Genomic DNA, 18,783 nt, shown 5'->3' with positions numbered 1-18,783 from the left:
TTTCATCAATCCTTTTTTTTTTCTTCCCTATCATTTGAGATATCAATCAAATCCCTGAGCTCTAAACTCCTCCATCTGTGGTTCACTTATCGGACACCTTTTACCATCAATTATATACATCTACGTATCACGATAGTGACTTGTCATCTCCATTAATCGTTATTCGATATCTTTTCCAATTGCCGACACCTTAATTATTCAAAAAACGCCACATCATCTCGATCCCCTCCCTCGAACTTTGACATATTTTAAACTTTGAGTACCCATTCATTCATTCTACAGACACAACGATTAATTTAATCCATATATAACTACAATGATCACAGGAGTAATAAATACGGAGAAATTCCGACCTCCTCAATTTTATTCTTTAGAACAAGTCAACCATCATAATAGTCCCGAAGATTTATGGATGATAATTTATAATAAAATATATGATATAACTGAATTTGCTCAACATCATCCTGGTGGTGTTGAAGTATTGTTTGATTGTGGAGGTATAGATGCCACTGAAGCATTTGATGATGTTTCCCATTCTGATGATGCATTTAAAATGTTAGCACCTTACTTTATTGGAGATTTAATTCCTCAAGAACAAAAAATTTATAAACATAATCATAATCGAATTATAAAAGATTCACCAACTGTCATATATCCAAAAGATACTAAAATTGAAAAAGTTATTATTACAACGGTTAATACTACTTCAAATTTAAAGATTAAAAGGAAAAAGAAAAAGAATTCCTCTAATTCATCAAATAATAAAGTTGAAAAATTAACTATTTTAATCTTAGTCATATTAGTTATATTTTCATTAGCATTATATATTGGAGTTCAGAAATTGAAATGGTCTTATCATTTCCATTCATCATAGAAGGGTGGAGACACTTCTTGGAATTCATTATAACATAAAACATTGTCATTATCATTAATCATATATTCAAAGCACATTCATCATTATTATCATAAAAAGGCATTCACTTTAGTTCAACAGAATCATATACACTACAAATCTATTCATCCTGACCTTACACTTATTCTTATAACTTGGCCATCATTCTTAGTTTTGGTTTATTTTCAATAATTTATTTTATTTTATTATTTATTTATTAGTATATTTATTTATTTATTTCTTCATTTTTCATTATTACCACTATTGCATCTCTCTATTTTATTCATATTATATCTATTTATTCAAACTTTTAACTATGATTAAGGTATATTTATTTCAATTACAATATAGTATTATGCATATTCTAATTAAATTAAACAAGTTGTAGACTTCAATAGAAGCTACTAATCCTTCGTATAATTAAAGTTTCCATCGCAAAGCTTGATACACACCAATCAAATACCAATCTATCGTGATATTAAAAAAAAATACAAGATGTATGCATTAGTTCTAGACCACATGATATGCCATGCATAAATTAGATCAAAATATTAAAGGTATTAAAATTGATCTGAAATTTGAATAACCTTAAATCGAAAAAGTAAAGATGGAAAAGTCAAAAAAAAAGAAGTTTTCCGATACCGGGAGTCGAACCCGGGTCTGCTCGGTGAAAGCGAACCGTGCTAGCCGTTACACTATATCGGACTTTTCTGACAAAAAAATTGGCTGGTTTGTGGTAGAGTGTATTAGTCACGTGATCGACACATTTTTTCGAAATTTTTTTTTTTTGGAGTTTCATTCGTCATTGAATGATAGTAAATGTTGGATTAGATGAGGTTAAAACATCGTATATTTCTTTGGCTCTTCGTCCAGGTAATTGGTGTTTAATATCCAATAAAATTTGGGCACTGTTTGGTCTAAATAAATCGACCAAGGAAGTTTCATCCTTTCTGTAAAGGTAATGACTATTCCAACACGATTAACCATAACATAAATTGATTTGTTATTAACGATTTTATTTAGGATTATGTATTAATTTTAGTATGGCTTCTTTTGGAGAAACGGTCAACTATAACTAGAATAGCGTCGTGCCTGTTTTGTAAGTGGGAATCCTGTAATGAAATCTAGACTTATTGATTTCCATCGTCCGCTTGGAGGCGTAAGAGGTTTAGCAAATACTAACTTTTTAACTAATATTTAGGATATGATATTAATATTCTAGATTACAAACGAATATAAACTAATGTTATTAAGTCTATAGTCATGAAATCAATTCTGTTTAATATATAACTTTTAAATTTTATAACTTAAAACGACTGTAGATACTATTAGCCTTATTATTTTCTATTAACGAATGAACAACTTTTTATGGTTCATAAATAGTTGAATTTAAAAGGGGTATATCAAATAGTTGAGAATATTTTGATGAAAAGATTGACTAAATAAACATTTGATACCCGTAAACAAGAAAATGATTTATTTACCTAATTTTAACAATAGGATATGTAACAATTATTAGCAGCCAAAATGATTAGTTTATACAACAGATGTAACATGACGAAAGAATAAGTCGTGTGCTTTTGACTTGAAAATAAAAATGACCTCAATTAACAATAAGAAAAAAAAAGAGAGTGGTGAGTAAATGGCTTTTTGTGAAGTCTTCCCCCCATTACGCACCACCCCACATAAACCACTTTTTAGTGACGATTTTTATCAGTAAATGAAATGGAATTTTAGGGAACTATTTTTGGGAACTGGTGATAATTTTTAATTTATTTGTCTACTTTACCGTAAATGATTCCATTAACTATTTTTTATGTTTTTATAATTACTATAATTTAGATTGATTTTATATTACTTTCAAGATATTCAATTATCATACATATCTCATTAATATCAATCAAGTTATAGATTATCTCATTTACTTTTGGGTCAGGCTCATCGTTATATAATTTGTGTCTTCCCTCCTTATCCCTTAAAAAAAAAGACAATAGTGTGAGTGTGAGACATAATATTATTTTTTTAGGTTTTCTTACGGGTTGTATCATCGTCAGAATTCAAAAATTATATTTGCTGTTCGATTTTAATATCAATCATACGTTTTATTGATTTCATCGTTTTATTATAGCAATATACTGATCATATACTAAGAATATATGATACAGTTGTTTTATTGATTAGTTTCCACTTTTATATCGTTAACATTTCCCCCTTTTCCCTTATCTCGGTTCAGCCAGCCCCTCCATCCATCCATCCATCCAGCACTGTCAGTTAATAGATCAAACGATATAATCAACCACATCAAATAATCATGACAAAAGATATCAATCTCAGTCAAACCCAAAGAGGTAAGTCAACTCATAAATATGATAATATTCATAAAAGACATAAACATAAGAATAGTCGATATCATAAATGCTTTCAAAATTATTATCATGCTTATCAATATTTAAAACCAAATCCAACTTATATTCCTCATATTAAAACATCAGTCAATCATTGGCAATTAAGAGATTTATTACAATATGATTCAGCTTTGAATTTGATCTATTATACGAAATCAGATTCAATCTATAGTTATGATTTAAATACTAATACCATATCAAATCATTGTAAATTGAATTATTATCCCAGATGTTTTAATCATTCTGATAATGGAATATTAGTAAGTGGAGGTTTATTAAATAGTTCATCTAAATTATTTTCAATGAATATTGAAAATTTATCAGTTACAAGTCCAACTTCAATATCAAATTCACCTCGAAAAATTACCAAAGGTTTATTTTCATTTCATAATTCAAATTTAAATATTTCAAAAAGTGTAAGATTAGGTGAAATGATTAATAATGGTGTTACCATTTATCCATCATCTTCAAATTCTTATAAATCTTATGTATGTAATAATGATTCATATTTATATGGGGTTGATATTCATAATAATGATTCGATTAAAATTATGAATAAATTCAATTTAGAAATAAATACTTGTTTAAATAATGTCATTCAAAATCCAAGATCAGATAAAATCCTAACTATCACCGGTGATTCAACTTCAATCTTTTTAGTTGATCCTACTAGTCCAAATCCAAATATTAAAACTATTAAATCAGGTCATGAATCAGGGTTTGGTATAAGTTATCATAATAATGGTTATTTATTCTCAACCGTATTTCAAGATGGTACCTGTTTATTATATGATTTAAGAAATATGTCTCATAATAAACCATTAATTGATATAAAATCAACTCGTCAAGGTCATCAATCAGGAGCATTTAGAGTATGTAAATTTTCACCTCAAAATGATATGAATGATTTATTAATCATTCTGGAACATGTGGGTAGAGTTCATTTAATTGATTTAAGAAATTTAAATTATGATAATGTTGATGATCATCAAGTTTTAGTTGTTCCTTATGCTTTAGAACAATTTGGTGAATTTAAAAATAATGTTATGGGAAATCCCCCTCATCATAGTATTGATGGTGAATCAGACAATGATAAACGAAATTTAATTGATATTTATGAAAATGTAAAATCAAAATCTTCAATATCAAGAAGAAAATCATCATCATCAAGTTATTATTCAACCAGTCCAAATTCAAATTCAAATTCAAACTCTCCAGTGAAGAAATCATATCAACCATCAAATTCTTCAAGTTCACCATTTTCTTTCCCATCACCATTAGTATATGATTATGATTATTTAACTAATGTGAATCCAAAATTATTTAAAGACTTTATTTACGTTCCTCCTCCTCCGCCACTTCCAGCAGATTCTGTAAAGAATCAATCTAATTATGATTCACAATCTGTCTTCATCAATCCAAATTGGAATCCAAATAATAATAATAACGATTATTCTCAACCACCACCATCTCAACAACGTAGTTCATTTTCAGAAAGTGAAGGAAACAATGATAGTAAATTACATCCAAGAAATATACCATACATTGATTATGATGACGATGATGATCTTGATGATGAAGATAATTATGGTGATGAAGAAGATGAAGATGAAGAGTATTATGGTTCACATACAGATGGAGAAGAAGAAGAGTATAATACATTATACAATAGTGATCATCAATTCCAATATCCAAATTCAATTCCTACGCAAGCATCTACTTCAATGGATAGTTATGCTAATTATTCAAGTGTAAATAGTACTAACAATTGTGATGATTCATTCCAACAATCAATTAATCATATTCATGGGGAGATGGAATTATCCGGAATTGAGTTTTGTAATTCTCAATCTAATAAGAATTCAAAGATATTAATTGGATGTCAAGATGCTGGTATTGTGATGTGGGATATAAATAATTCTGCTAGAAGAAGTTTTGGTAGTTTTGATTATGTTTAATGAATTTTGTTTAGGTTGACGTTTAGGTTTGGTTTTTGTTTTCGTTCTTGTTTATTATCGTTGAGTTCTTTTTTCTAATATTATTATCATTCATAATCTTTTCTCTTTCATGAAAAATGAATTAGAGTCCCATCACATAACATCTACATAAGTTGTATTTGTTATTGAAAAGTTATGTTGTCTTTTTCCCGTACTTTTTTTTATATTTGTCATCATCAATTAGTCAGTTGGCTTTTTATTTTATAACGTACTCTTGTTTGTTTTTCATTTCATATTATCTTAATAGGTCATATAGTATACTTTATTCATTCTTTAATTCATATTAATGTTAATGTTACGTGGTTGTAAAGATGTTTGAATTTAATTGCAAAAATACAATTTGTCACTCGGATATAATGCCAACGGATTTTGTGCGCAACAGAAAAAAAAATTGAGGGTCCTTAAAACCGTCGCCTAAATGGCAGCCCAAAGTTTTATGAATTATCAATTAGCATGGAAATGTGACATATCAAATGGAATGTGTAATGATGTGTATTCAGACACTATGACTTATCCGCCAGATATGAATTCGGTGTTTATTCGGCTTGAATTTAAGCCATTTCGTTAGAGTTCTTTAGTTCCCGTTCCTTAGTTAGCGCAGTCTCTGTTACCTATTTTGTAATTAACCTTATTCTTTTTAACCATATATGGACTATTGATATGACAATGAATCAAACAATGAATCAATCAATCAATTGATATCGACTTGGATTCATTCTTCGATGGACACTATTAGATTGTATCATCACTTTGAAAACAAAATCCATACCAAAAAACACTATCAATTAGAAGAAAATAGTTAACCATTTTGGCTGCCTTTTTTCATTGTTGCTCATCTGCGGCTGGGAACAAGACGAAAAACAGAAAAAATGGCTGTGAAAATAAAACATGCGCTGAAAAGGTTAATTTGGGTTAGGATATTTTATGACAAATGATTTTCGGTTGTATGTTTTACTTTATAAGGTGTATTAACTCCATTATGAACTCTCCACATTTTTCAATATGGTATAAATAGAATGAATTCTATCCATTAATTTCATTTAATTCATTTGTTTTATCCTCTATCAAACCACACAATTATAACTTATACAGTTACAAACAACACAACCCAAACAATTCTCACTATACTCACTAAAAATGTCAAAAAAATCAATTGCTATCATCGGTATTTCAGGTTCCTTAGGTCAACCAGTTCTTGATGCTTTCAGTTCTGCTACTTTTAAAGATCAAGTTAAGTTCCCTATTAAGGTTATTTCAAGACAAAAGATTGAATCTACTGATTTAGTTGAATATATTCAACTTGATTTAAGTGAAGAAACTATTCCTCAATATGTTAAAGAATTAAAAGGGTTCAATACTATTATTGAATTAATTCCATCAAATCCAACTTTATTTGAATTAGTTAATAAGATCATTGTTCAAGTTAAACCAGATTTATTTATCCCATCTCAATTCGGATTAGAAATTGATCAAGTTAATACTTATTTACCTAAATTCTTAGGTCATAAAACTAATCAGTCTGCTGTGGTTAGAGCTGCTAATGTTAAAGTTGTTGAATTAATCACTGGGTTTTTCATCTTACCTGGTTTTTACTTATATGAAGTGGTTCAACAAGTTGGTATTAATCCAAAGGATAACAGTTATGAACAATTTGGGGATTTAAATAATAAAATCGCGGTTAATCATGTTGATAATATCGCTAGTTCAATTGCAAGTTTATCAACTTATCCATCTCCAAATGAATTACCTGATAAAGTTAGAATTGCTGGGGATGAAATTAGTTTTAATCAAATTATTAAAACTTTTGAAAAGAATCATAATGTAACTTTAACTAAAAAGAGAGAATTAACTTCGGATGAAGCTTTAGCTGAATTAAAACATTTATTCGCTACTGAAGGTCCTAAGCATGAAAAAGCTTTATATTACTTACATGTTGTCGCTTCTCAAGGTACTAATAAAGGTATTCATTATTCAACCAATGAAAATGAAATCGTTAATCCTGGTGAAAAATATTGGAAATGGATTAAATATTAGTGTTAGTTTACTCTTTTCGTGATTTGATTTTATATATATAGATATATACATATATTGTGTTTTGTTTTTTTAATAATATATAAGAGTTAAACTATTTATAAGAATTATTTTAAATTGATAGATTTTTTTGTAGTTGGACTATTTTGCAATTTTGGTATACTTATTAAACTATACTTTAATTATCCAATTTTTATTTTTCGATTTTATTGGATGAAGTTTTATTTTTTTGGGGATTTCTAATTTAAATGATTGGATTGGATTGGATGGATTAACATAATTTCGTTAAAATTAATTAATAAAAAGATATGAAACTTAAAACGGGTATACGAATATATATATATATATATATGAAAATTTGTTATTTGTTGTATGTATGGTAGTTTATATGTATGATGGACAGTAAAAAAAAAACTTTATAGGATTTTGATCCGGAATAGATGTCTGGCATGCTTGCTTTTCAAAAATTAGACTGTGTGACATCTTTTCCATTTATTGGGACATTTCTCCTTCTATAATACAAGTCTCGTGAACAAGTGAGATAAATTAATTACAATATGAATGAATGAATGAGTGAATGAGATGTGTTGTGTTGTGTTGTGTTGATGGTTTGAGTAAAGTGAAGAATTATCACACTAGTTTTCAACAGGTAATAACCATTGTTCAAAATTTTCTTTAACTCTTAATTTAACATCTTTAACACTATCATTTGAATCATTCAAATATCTAATTTCTAAATTATGACATTTCTTAATGGCATCTAATATTATGCTATCACTTTCAACTTCACCATTTTCTAAAGAATTTTGAATTCCATTAATTATAATCTTAACTCTCTTGAAATTTAATATTAAATCTAATGAAACAAATCCTTCATCATCCATATTTTTTCTTAAAAAGATATCTCTGATTAAATTTTCTAAAGAGAAATAATAATCAATTTGTTGAATTAAAGCTTGTTGAGGATCTTGTTTTGGAGAAATTGGTGGTGGGATTTGAATACCCATTGGAGGTAATGGAGCTTGACCAAGAAGATGAGGTGGGTAACCAACCATTGGTTGAGGAATATGAGGTAATCCAATACTACCATTACGTTGATAAGCACCTCCATTTGGTGGTTGTTGTTGATGTTGTTGTTGACGGTTATTGTATCCTCCATTGTTACCATTTCTTGGATGAGGTCTAAACTGTCTATTATTATATGGTTGGAATGGTGGTTGAGTTGGAATGAATTGTTGGTGATGGAAAAATCCATTTGGAGCTGGAGTCCCAGTTGGTGGACCTTGTTGTTGTTGTTGTTGTTGAGAGATTTGATTGTTGTTATTATAGTTATTATATCTCTTGTTATATTGGTTAGCGTTACCATTGACATTAGGATTGTTGTTGTTATTGTTGTTGTGAACAACTGGAGCATTGTTAGTACCGTTGACATTGTTATTGTTAAAACGCCTGTAATTCTTTTGATGATTAGCAGCATTATTGTTATGGTTGTTATTGTTATTGAATTTTTGATATTGAGGATTGAATTGTTGTTGATTTTGTTGTTGTTGATTTGATTGGTTATTCACTTGATTCAGTTGAGTATTGGTATTATTCAAGGAATCTTCAACGGGTATGGATGGAATGACAGAAGTTGTACTTGGAGAAGCAGATGATGACTTTGATGTAGTGGTAATAGCAGAAGTAGTTTCAGTAGTGATAGGTTCTTCAACAGTGGCAGAAGGAGTGGTGACATCAGCAGTAGCATTTTCCGTTACTGGAGAAGCTTCAGCGTTTACAACATTGACTGGAGCAGATTTGGCATCAGTTGATGTTGAATCTTGTTCCTTTTTAGATGATTCAGTATTAGATTGTTGATTGCTATTATTACTACTCTTTTTCTGACTAGATTGAGAAGAATTACCAGATTTATTATTATTTCTATTCTTTTTATTTCTATTTTGTTTTGAACCAGTACTATTATTTGAACCATTATTATTGTTATTATTACTATTATTACTGTTGTTACTATTATTATTGTTTCTTGAACTTGGTAATGTAACTTTAGCAGTTATTGGAACCCATTTATTAGTGATTGGTTTAATAAATTTTTGTTGATTTGGTTTATTAGTAGATTGAATTTCATTAGTTTTTGGAGTTGGCCATTTTTGTTCATCAACCACACTTGATGAACCTATCACAGGTGGAGGAGCAGTGATTGATCCATTTAATTGATGACCTGATGGATTACCCCAAACAGATTTAGAAGGAACTGGTGCAGGAGTTAATACTTTCTTTTCTTTCTTCACTGATTCATTGGCTACAGGTAATGTAGTAGTAGAAGTAGCAGTAGTGGTTGAAGTGGTGGAAACAGAAGTAGAAACAGGAGTAGATTCAATAGATGATTCAGTAGAAACAACAGGAACAGATTCGGAGTTGCTAGTGGTGGAAGTAATAGCAGTGGCGTCAGAATTATCATTAGATGACTCGTTACTCACATTAATTGATTTAATTTCAGCAGCATCAGTTGAGCTAGTAACAGAAGTACCCTTAGCAGCAACGTTAGCGTAAGAGATTGATGCAGACATTATGATACTGGATTGAACAAGGGACTAGGTAAGATGATGAAAATGATGAATTGAATAACGGTATGGGTGATGGAAATGCTGTGATGTATGTAAATGAATACAAAATTATGCTATTAAAAATACAAAACGCTAAGGCACAAATGAAAAATAAAAAATTTATCGATTGATTTTGAATAAGATCAATGAATAAAACTCACAAATGATTGACAAATAGATTAGTTAACGATACAAGAAGTAGATTACTTAAAGTCTGCCTCTTAGTTAATGGATTTGTCGAAGTGATAAACCTTAATTGATTGTTAAATGCTTTATGGAAAATCAGTGAAACCAAATTGAAAAGAAAAATTTTTTTTGTTCTGGAGAGAGGTTTTTTTTTTTAGTTTTGTTAGGAAAATTTTTTTTATTAGTGGGAACTGAAAATTTGAAAACTTGATTTGTCACACACTAAAAAAAATGGAGAGAGAGAGGAAAAAAAATTGTTTTGAGTTAAATTTTACGATTCAACGAAATTGGCAGCACAGGGTCAGGAGCGGGAGATATAACTATAGGATTATTGTAATTTGTAAAGATTAGTGGGTGTATGTGTAAGTAGTAAGTAAATGAAATACGTTTATCAACTATTAGATATGATTTATGGGTAATTTTAAGCCTAATCTTACTTTATCACCATGAGGGTTATCTCTGTGACTATGCTCTAACACGCCAGAAACTATAACGGTAGACGAATGGTACTTAAAATAATTTAGAGAGAAAAAAAAAATTTAGTGTAATATTTTTGACAGTCAATTATTTTATACTCCTATCTTCAAATATTACCGTTTTGTTTTGCTTTTGTATCGAGGTTAAATTGGTTTATCGAGACGGTATAATGTATGTTTCAATGTTTACAAATAGAGTTTGTTGTCAAATGAAGAATTAACACTAAAAGTGGATGAATTAGAATTAATGGTCAAAAATTGGACGAAAATGACATAGAACTGGAAACTAGAAACTATTTGATATCTTTCGGGTAATTCAAACATAAATACTTCCTTAAATAATATGATCAAGAAGAAGATATAAAACTGACCAATTATAGAATGTGATTCATCACTTAAATTGATTGCACATGGTCAGATACCTAATATATCTTTCAAGTACAATCATGTAGGCTCTCTCTCTGTCTCTCGCTTTTTCTAAGTCTATAATATACTCCAATCTTTTGAAACCGACGTAAATATCAGTATTGATTTATTTATATACAGGACCCAAATAATTTTATTCACATGCAATAAAGAGAGAATAGTAAACGACAAGCGCTACCACGTTTGAAGTTTAAGCATAACATTAAAATTGAAGAAGTAACTAATAAAACAGAACTCGACAAGCTTTATTGTAAATTCTAAGATTATACTTCATACAATAGACTATAAATTAGGTTTTAAAAGTACTGATTTTAACATTCTTTAGAGTCCAATTAAGTTACCGAAAGTCTGGCGTGGGTCCCGAATCCATTTTAACGAGTGGCAACGCGTCATACTAGAATCATAAACTCTCCAACGATAAGTAATACTCATGACTATGGTGTAGTTATAAATAAATTGGTGTTAATTACATGTGTAGCCTATTTAAAAGAGAATCTAAGATCATGGGGTCATATAGTTGACTAATAAAATAACTAAAATCTCCGGTAAAAAAAAAAGTGAGAAATTTAAAGAAAATTAATAAATTACTGAATGGGTCAACATCCATAACCATTAATAGATCTGATTAATTATATACTCTTTTGATATTCATATCATCATCAATCGTTGTCAGGAATCCATTACTAGTATCATATCAAATTGCTTGTTCTAATAGTTAATCATAATACTCATTAATTGCTTAGTTCTGTTTGCGTCATCCACAATTTGTCCATCAGTCTACCCCATAATCCGGAAAAAAAAGAGACCTCCAACATTCAACGGGAAAACAAAACAACAGATATATATCACTCCATCATAACATCATATATCCTACTTTAATATATCTCCATAAATCTAGAATAGAATATGTCAGTATTGAATAATCCACTTTATCGTCCTTTATTAGAAGTGCTTAGATCAGCTCGAAATGGGGTTGTTTATGGAGGTAAGATTCGATTTCTGCATGCCTTGGTTATAAATTTATTATATAAATCAGGACCAATATTACCTCGATTAAAGCAAGTACTATCAGCAACTAAGAATCATGCTGAAGTTTTAGCATCATTTGCTATTATTTATAAATTGGCTATTGTTATATTATCTCATGAATTATTTTTAGGATCATCTAAATTAAAATTAGCTAAATTTTTTGGTGGAGCTATTGGAGCTTGGGTAGTTTATAGTCAACATTTTTCATATTTTAATTCAGGTATAACTCATCAAATTACATTATATTGTTTTTCAAGAGTTTTAATAGCAGTTGGTAAAATATTAGTTGATCAATATTTACAATCTGCTCAACCAAAATTTAGAACTGTTGGAGGTAATATTTTAGTATTTGATGAATTAACGAATAAACAACAACATAAATTGAAAACAAGTATTTATAATAAATCTTGGAAATATTTTGCTGTATTAACTTGGGCTTTGGTTATGTTTATTTATGATTATCAACCTCAATATTTACAAAGTTCATTAAGACATAGTATGGCATATATCTATGATGTTGAGTATGATAGTTGGAGTACATGGAGAGAATTCTTAGGTGTATAGAGTAGAGTAAACTAGACTAGACTAGACTAGACTAGACTAGACTAGACTAGACTCATGTCAAGTTAGGTTAGGTTAGGTTAGGTTAAGTGTACTACTGGTACAAATGGTAGTGCTGTATACAGTGATTGAATATAACGTAATAATCTTTATAAAAAGGTTATCAGTTGATATACCTCTTTAATACGTAATAATATGACGTTGTCGTGTACTTTTTCCCAACAATGTCACCTTTCCTTGATTTGAGACATTAAGAAAGAACAAAGAGACATTTTCTCTATGGTTCCTTAAAATTCAAAATTAAAATTAAAATTTTGGACACGCTGTTTTAAAAGCTAACCGCTCGCGCAAATGTAATGGCAAGTTTTGTTGATAGTGAAAAATTAATAAGCATATTAAACCCCGTTATAAATATTCCTTTATATCCTTTCTTTTCATATTAAGTCAATTGTTGTTCTTTTATTACAGGTAAGGAAGATACATCTACATCCATATTCATTATGCAATTCTGGAAATTTACAACTACCACTTTAGCTACTCTTTTAGCTGTGGTTTCTTTAACCAACGCCAGTGGTCCAAGTGAAGGTGAAGCTATTGCTGATCCAAACTCTGCTGTGGTTAAATTAACTGCCGAAACTTATAAATCATTCATTGAAGCTAATCCTTTAGTCTTGACTGAATTCTTTGCCCCATGGTGTGGATACTGTAAAATGTTAGGTCCTGAATTTTCTAAAGCTGCTGATTTATTAGATGAAGTTCATCCAAATATTAAATTAGCTCAAGTTGATTGTGTTGATAATGAAGCTTTATGTCAAGAACATGGTATCAGAGGTTACCCAACTTTAAAGATTATTAGAAATGGTTCTGATGCTAATGCTGAAGATTATGAAGGTCCAAGAGAAGCTGATGGTATTGCTGAATTTATGATTAAACAATCTTTACCACCAGTTCAAACTTTTGAACAAGTTGATGCTTTAGTTAATGCTGTTAACTCTGAAACTAAACCATTTGTTATTCAAGTTAACCCAAATAATAAAGATGAACCATTAAATGATGTATTTAATGCTGTTGCTGGTGAAAAGAGAAAAGATTATACTTTTATTTCTGTTTCTGAATCTGCTCAAATTAAACAATTAAATAAATTATTTAAAAATGCTAAATTAACTGAAAAGAAACCAGCTTATTTAGTGATACATCCAGAACAATTTGAAGAAGTTAGTCAATTATCTTATAAAAAGACTAGTGAAATTACTCCAGATGCTTTAAATACTTTTGTTTCTAATGAAGTTGTTCCATACTTTGGTGATATTAATAGAGATACTTATATGACTTATATGTCATCTCCTTTACCTTTAGCTTATTATTTCTATAAGACTCCTCAACAAAGAGCTGCTTTCTCCAAAGATTTAGCTAAATTAGGTAAAGAATACAGAGGTAAAATTAATTTTGTTGGTTTAGATGCTTCATTATTCGGTAAACATGCTGAAATGATTAATATGGATCCAGAAATTATTCCATTATTTGCTATTCAAGATGCTTCTACTAATTTGAAATATGGTGTTGATCAAAAGGCTAATCCAGATGGTCCATCTATTAAAACTATTCAACAATTTGTTAAAGATTTTGCTGCTGGTAAATTAGAACCAATTGTTAAATCTGAACCATTACCAACTGAAGAAGAAATTGCTGAAAGTCCAGTTGTTAAATTGGTTGGTTATAATCATAGACAAATCTTGGATCAAGTTGATAAAGATATATTTGTTAAATATTATGCTCCATGGTGTGGACATTGTAAGAAATTAGCTCCAACTTGGGAAGAATTAGCTGAAATTTATGATTCTAATAAATCAGATGCTAAAGTTATTGTTGCTAACATTGATCATACTAATAATGATGTTGAAATTCCATTTGAAATTGAAGGTTATCCAACTTTAGTTTTATTCCCAGCTAATGGTGAAGTTGATGAAAAAACTGGTATTAGAAAGCCAGTTATCTTCCAAGGTCAAAGAGAATTAGAACCATTAATGGAATTTATTAAGACTGCTGGTACTCATAAACTTGATGGTAAAGAATTACAAGCCCTTAAAGCTTCTGCCGCTGCTGCTGAAGAAGCTGGTATTGAAGAAGATGATGAAGAAGAAGAAGCTGCTGAACCAGTTGTTAAAAAAGATGCTGAAGCTGAAGCTGAAGCCGAAGTTGAAGAAGAAGCCGAAGCTGCTGTTGAACCAGAAGCCGAAGTTGAAGAAGAAGCTGAAGTTGAAGAAGAAGAACATGATGAATTATAGTTTAATCACTTAGTCATCACACAGTAAAAGTTCTACTTGATCTAATAAAATAAATCTAAACTAAATAAAAAAAAATTATAGCTGTTTTTTTAATCTTACTTTTTTCTCTAATGTAATCCTTTGGTTCATATAGTGGCAATTAAAATCAATAAATGAAAATAATAAAAAAAAAAGAGATCAATTGTAGTTAATATAATAATAGATGTATATCATTCATATAAAACTAATTTTTACTAAAAGGGACCCCAAATCTTAACTAATTTATCATCACCTACTGAACTCCATAATTTACCATAATCAATAGAATTAGCATGAGATTGTTTACCAAATCTATTCCAATCAACACAATTACATAACCCATTATGACCTTTAACTCTGGTTATTAATTGACCTGTATGTAATTTGAAGAAATATATATACCCTGTATCTGATCCTGTTAAGATCAATTGTTCTTCATTATTATCCAACGAATCACTACTATTATCGACTAAATATCCAAATGATGATCTAATGATATATCCACTTTGAGAATGACCGAAATATTTTCGATAAAGAATAGGATTATAATCTCCAATTGATAATCCGGAAATATCCCATACTTGTAATTCTTCAGGGGCAGATGATACTAATAAGTATTTCCCATTTTTGGAGATTGAACAAGATGTAAGACGACCTGTTAAGATTATACTGGCAACTCTTTTGGTTGATGATTCTTGATTGAAAACATTAGGGATCTTATAGAAATGTAATTGATGATCACTATCAGCTGTGATAAGGAATTTCCCATCTGGAGTAATGGTGATATCATTAATTCTATTAAAACTACTTTCAAGTTTCTTTTTGATATTAGATGAAGCTGTTTTACTTTTATCTCCATCATCATTATCATATTCATCTTTCATTTGAACATCACCTTCTTTATCATTGGCAGCACCAGTTGCAGTGGAAGCACCAATACTACTTGGACGTGGTTCACTTGCAGATGAAGAAACTTTAGGTTTGTTATCACCATCTGTATTTAATCCCGAATGATTGTGAACATCAACTTCATCATCTTCATCATCTTCTTCAATATTTGCATAAAAATCAAATAATTCAACACCATCCACATCAAATCCTTTTAATACTTTATCAGGAGATCCAATAACAAATTGAGGACGATTTGAATTATTTAAATTAGGTAAGAATTCACAAGTCCAAGTTTTAATTTCTTGACCCAATGTAAAACAACTAACTAATCTGAAACCACTTTCAGTAGAAGTTGCATTCCCAGTAGTAATATTTGAAGCTGATGAAATAGGTTCATTCTTTGAAGTTATTGTTGTTGTTGATGAGGATGTTCTTTTTCTTCGTTTGGAAGCAGTAGCAGCGGCGGATAAATTATGAATTTCATCAACATACCATACTCTAACCACAGTATCTAAACAACAACTTACTAAATACCGTTCTTGCGGATCCCAACAACAATAAATAACTGCTTTTGATTTCTCACTAGTTGGTTTTGAAGAAAATGGTACTAAAGCTTGATTATCTAATAAAGTTGAAGATTCTAAAATTTTCAAAACTTTAAATTCATTTAATACATCATAAATAATTAATTTCCCATCTAATGATCCTGAAACTAAGAAATTTCCCAGGGGACTAAATTTCGTAAACCAAACTTCATCAGTATGATAATTTAAACTATGTAAGAGTTTATTAGGGAAGTAAGTTGATTTAAAGAAATGATTCAAATGTTTTAAATTCAGATTTGAATTTGAATTTAAATTAGGATTAGCTGTCCCTAATAAAAAAGGATCTAAATCAATATTCTTTGTAGAATTAGTGTTAGTGGGATTGATATTATTATCAAGATCGAATTTTGTTCTTGGAGGTAAGAAATAAGGATTTTGATGTTTTTGATAATTATTTGAATTTTCAATGATTTTTTTTAAATAATTAGGTGGAACATTATAAAAATGGTTAAATGTTTTCAATTTATCATTTAATTTAAAGATTTTATCTAAAATTTTAGTAATTAATGTCTCTCTAATAATTAAGATTATATGTTCTAAATTAACACTACCAGTAGTATTATTCGAAATTATTGGAGTATAATTATTTGGATTGAATAAGTTTGATAAATTAAATAAATATTTGGATAAGAAAGTTGATATTAAACTTGAATCAGTTGATGATGATGATGATGAAGATGATGATGATAATAAATTTTTAAAATCTAAGGCAAAACCTAATAATAAATTTGATTCTTTTTCTCTAGTTAAACTTGATAAAACCAGTTTACCAAAGATATTGGTTAAATCAGCCACGCTATTTGAAGTTGAGATTGATGGATTAAAATTATATTCATTATCGGATGAATAATTAAATTCATCATCAATGTCAGCATCACCAGAACCTGTAACGTCATCTCCATCATGATGATCAATATCGACATCAGGTTTAATCACATCATGATGATGATTTGTAAGAGAAGATGTTGCATCGGATAATTTAGGGGCTAAATCATCTAATAAAGGCATTAAACGATCAGTTAAATATCGAATGAAAACTTGAGGAGATTCAGTTGATGATTGTAACATATACGATTCCAAGAATGAAACTCTTCTGATCAAATAAAGAATGATTGACACGGTAGTTTTAGGATCTTGAGTAGTGACTAAAACATCAATGAAATTAACTTCTTGATTATTACTATAGGTATTAGTTGTATTTGTATTATCGATATTTTGCAATACAGCCAATAGATAAGATTCGATAGTGAGATAATTCCCAGCTTTTAATTCATCATTGAACCAATTGATAAGTTTGATCTGAGCTCTTTCAACATGGATTGATTTGGTGGATGATGATGATGATGATGATAAACCAGTATTTGAATTTGAATTGGTTATTGCTAATCGTTTTGATTTGATTTCATTACCTAAATCATCTGATATTTTAGAATAACCCAAATCATTTAATGATTGTTGAATCAATTGAAGGATGAATTCATCAGGGATCATTATCTGAGCTTGTCTATTTAGTTAATGGATTGATGGATTGATCAGAGATAAAATTTAAAATTATGGTTGTAAATAATGGTTTGAAGTGGGGTGGTAATTATTATCTTTTGATAGTAAATTGTGGATGTCATAGAATTGTAGATGTCGTTTTTTTTGAGAGAGACATAAAATTAGTTACAGCAGCTTAGATTAGCAGGGGGTGGAGGAAGAAGCAGTAAGACTTAATGACAAGTGAGAATAAGTGGGGGGCAGAATTTAAAAATAGTGGAGGGAGTAATCCTTTAATCAGCGGTATGGATGTTATTCTCAAAAAAGATCAAATAGATTGAAAAGAACAAAATCCATACATCGGATTTGGGTTAAATACCGGATCGAAAAGAAAGAAGAAGATTTTAAGGGTAAGCCTCTTTTCTGTAAAGGAATAGAACTCCGCTTACTTAAGCAGTTACGTAAGCGTAATTAGTGCTTAATTAGGAAAGCGGCAAAGACTAAAAAAAAAAAAAAAAAAATTAAAGTTTTAAAAAATCTGTTAAAAATTTAAGGACACAAATGAAAAAAAAAAAAAAAAAAAGAATTAAAAAAAAACTTAGCTTAAAAAGGGGGTGTGGATCATTTGACATTTAAGTTAGATTGAATAGAGGTCATAAAACTAGTGAGATGAAGGAGAGTGTGATTATGGAAAGAATAGGATAGGAAGAAACAGGAAGGGTAAAGGGAAAGATGAAAGAGATGATATAACTTTAAATTGAAAGTATGGAGAAAGGTAGCACTAACTCACTCACTCGCTCAGAGTTATGGAAGAATGGAAAAATAGAACTAGAAATAGATGTACGGTAAAATCAGGGCAGTAATTATAACCATCCATTGAATGTAGAACAATGTAACTG

At 29.4% G+C, this 18,783-nt stretch overlaps 7 protein-coding genes and 1 non-coding gene across 8 annotated transcripts; 5 read left to right on the top strand and 3 right to left on the bottom strand. All coding sequences in view use genetic code 12, as the record gives it.

Moving 5' to 3' along the window:
- Positions 1-316: 316 nt before the first annotated feature.
- DFJ63DRAFT_336314 (uncharacterized protein) lies at positions 317-874 on the top strand (the record flags this gene model as incomplete). Its single annotated transcript, XM_064908357.1, has 1 exon — positions 317-874. The coding sequence occupies one exon, from the start codon at positions 317-319 to the stop codon at positions 872-874; it is 558 nt and encodes a 185-aa protein (XP_064760877.1).
- Positions 875-1,525: 651 nt separating this feature from the next.
- On the bottom strand, positions 1,526-1,597 carry DFJ63DRAFT_t102. Its single transcript has one exon. It is a non-coding gene; the product is annotated as a tRNA-Glu (tRNA).
- Positions 1,598-3,203: 1,606 nt separating this feature from the next.
- On the top strand, positions 3,204-5,255 carry DFJ63DRAFT_314153 (uncharacterized protein; the record flags this gene model as incomplete). The annotated part of the gene is made up of 1 exon (XM_064906301.1): positions 3,204-5,255. One exon carries the CDS (start codon positions 3,204-3,206, stop codon positions 5,253-5,255), a length of 2,052 nt encoding a protein of 683 aa, XP_064760876.1.
- A 1,176-nt stretch (positions 5,256-6,431) lies between these two features.
- DFJ63DRAFT_336312 (CIP1 protein) lies at positions 6,432-7,328 on the top strand (the record flags this gene model as incomplete). Its single annotated transcript, XM_064908356.1, has 1 exon — positions 6,432-7,328. The coding sequence occupies one exon, from the start codon at positions 6,432-6,434 to the stop codon at positions 7,326-7,328; it is 897 nt and encodes a 298-aa protein (XP_064760875.1).
- Positions 7,329-7,960: 632 nt separating this feature from the next.
- Positions 7,961-9,892, bottom strand: DFJ63DRAFT_336311 (uncharacterized protein; the record flags this gene model as incomplete). Its single annotated transcript, XM_064908355.1, has 1 exon — positions 7,961-9,892. One exon carries the CDS (start codon positions 9,890-9,892, stop codon positions 7,961-7,963), a length of 1,932 nt encoding a protein of 643 aa, XP_064760874.1.
- Positions 9,893-11,922: 2,030 nt separating this feature from the next.
- DFJ63DRAFT_336310 (uncharacterized protein) lies at positions 11,923-12,609 on the top strand (the record flags this gene model as incomplete). The annotated part of the gene is made up of 1 exon (XM_064908354.1): positions 11,923-12,609. One exon carries the CDS (start codon positions 11,923-11,925, stop codon positions 12,607-12,609), a length of 687 nt encoding a protein of 228 aa, XP_064760873.1.
- Positions 12,610-12,858: 249 nt separating this feature from the next.
- On the top strand, positions 12,859-15,008 carry PDI1 (protein disulfide isomerase). Its single transcript, XM_064903825.1, has one exon. It carries the CDS (start codon positions 13,107-13,109, stop codon positions 14,889-14,891), a length of 1,785 nt encoding a protein of 594 aa, XP_064760872.1. The 5' UTR covers positions 12,859-13,106; the 3' UTR covers positions 14,892-15,008.
- A 57-nt stretch (positions 15,009-15,065) lies between these two features.
- DFJ63DRAFT_330538 (glucose-induced degradation complex subunit) lies at positions 15,066-18,386 on the bottom strand. The gene has a single exon (XM_064907649.1). The coding sequence runs from the start codon at positions 17,894-17,896 to the stop codon at positions 15,125-15,127; it is 2,772 nt and encodes a 923-aa protein (XP_064760871.1). The 5' UTR covers positions 17,897-18,386; the 3' UTR covers positions 15,066-15,124.
- Positions 18,387-18,783: the final 397 nt, after the last annotated feature.

Source organism: Scheffersomyces coipomensis (genome assembly GCF_036884675.1).
Source record: "Scheffersomyces coipomensis strain NRRL Y-17651 chromosome Unknown DFJ63scaffold_5, whole genome shotgun sequence".
NCBI lineage: Eukaryota > Fungi > Ascomycota > Pichiomycetes > Serinales > Debaryomycetaceae > Scheffersomyces > Scheffersomyces coipomensis.
Note: the sequence above shows the minus strand (reverse complement) of the source record. Positions and strands in the feature narration are given on the sequence as shown.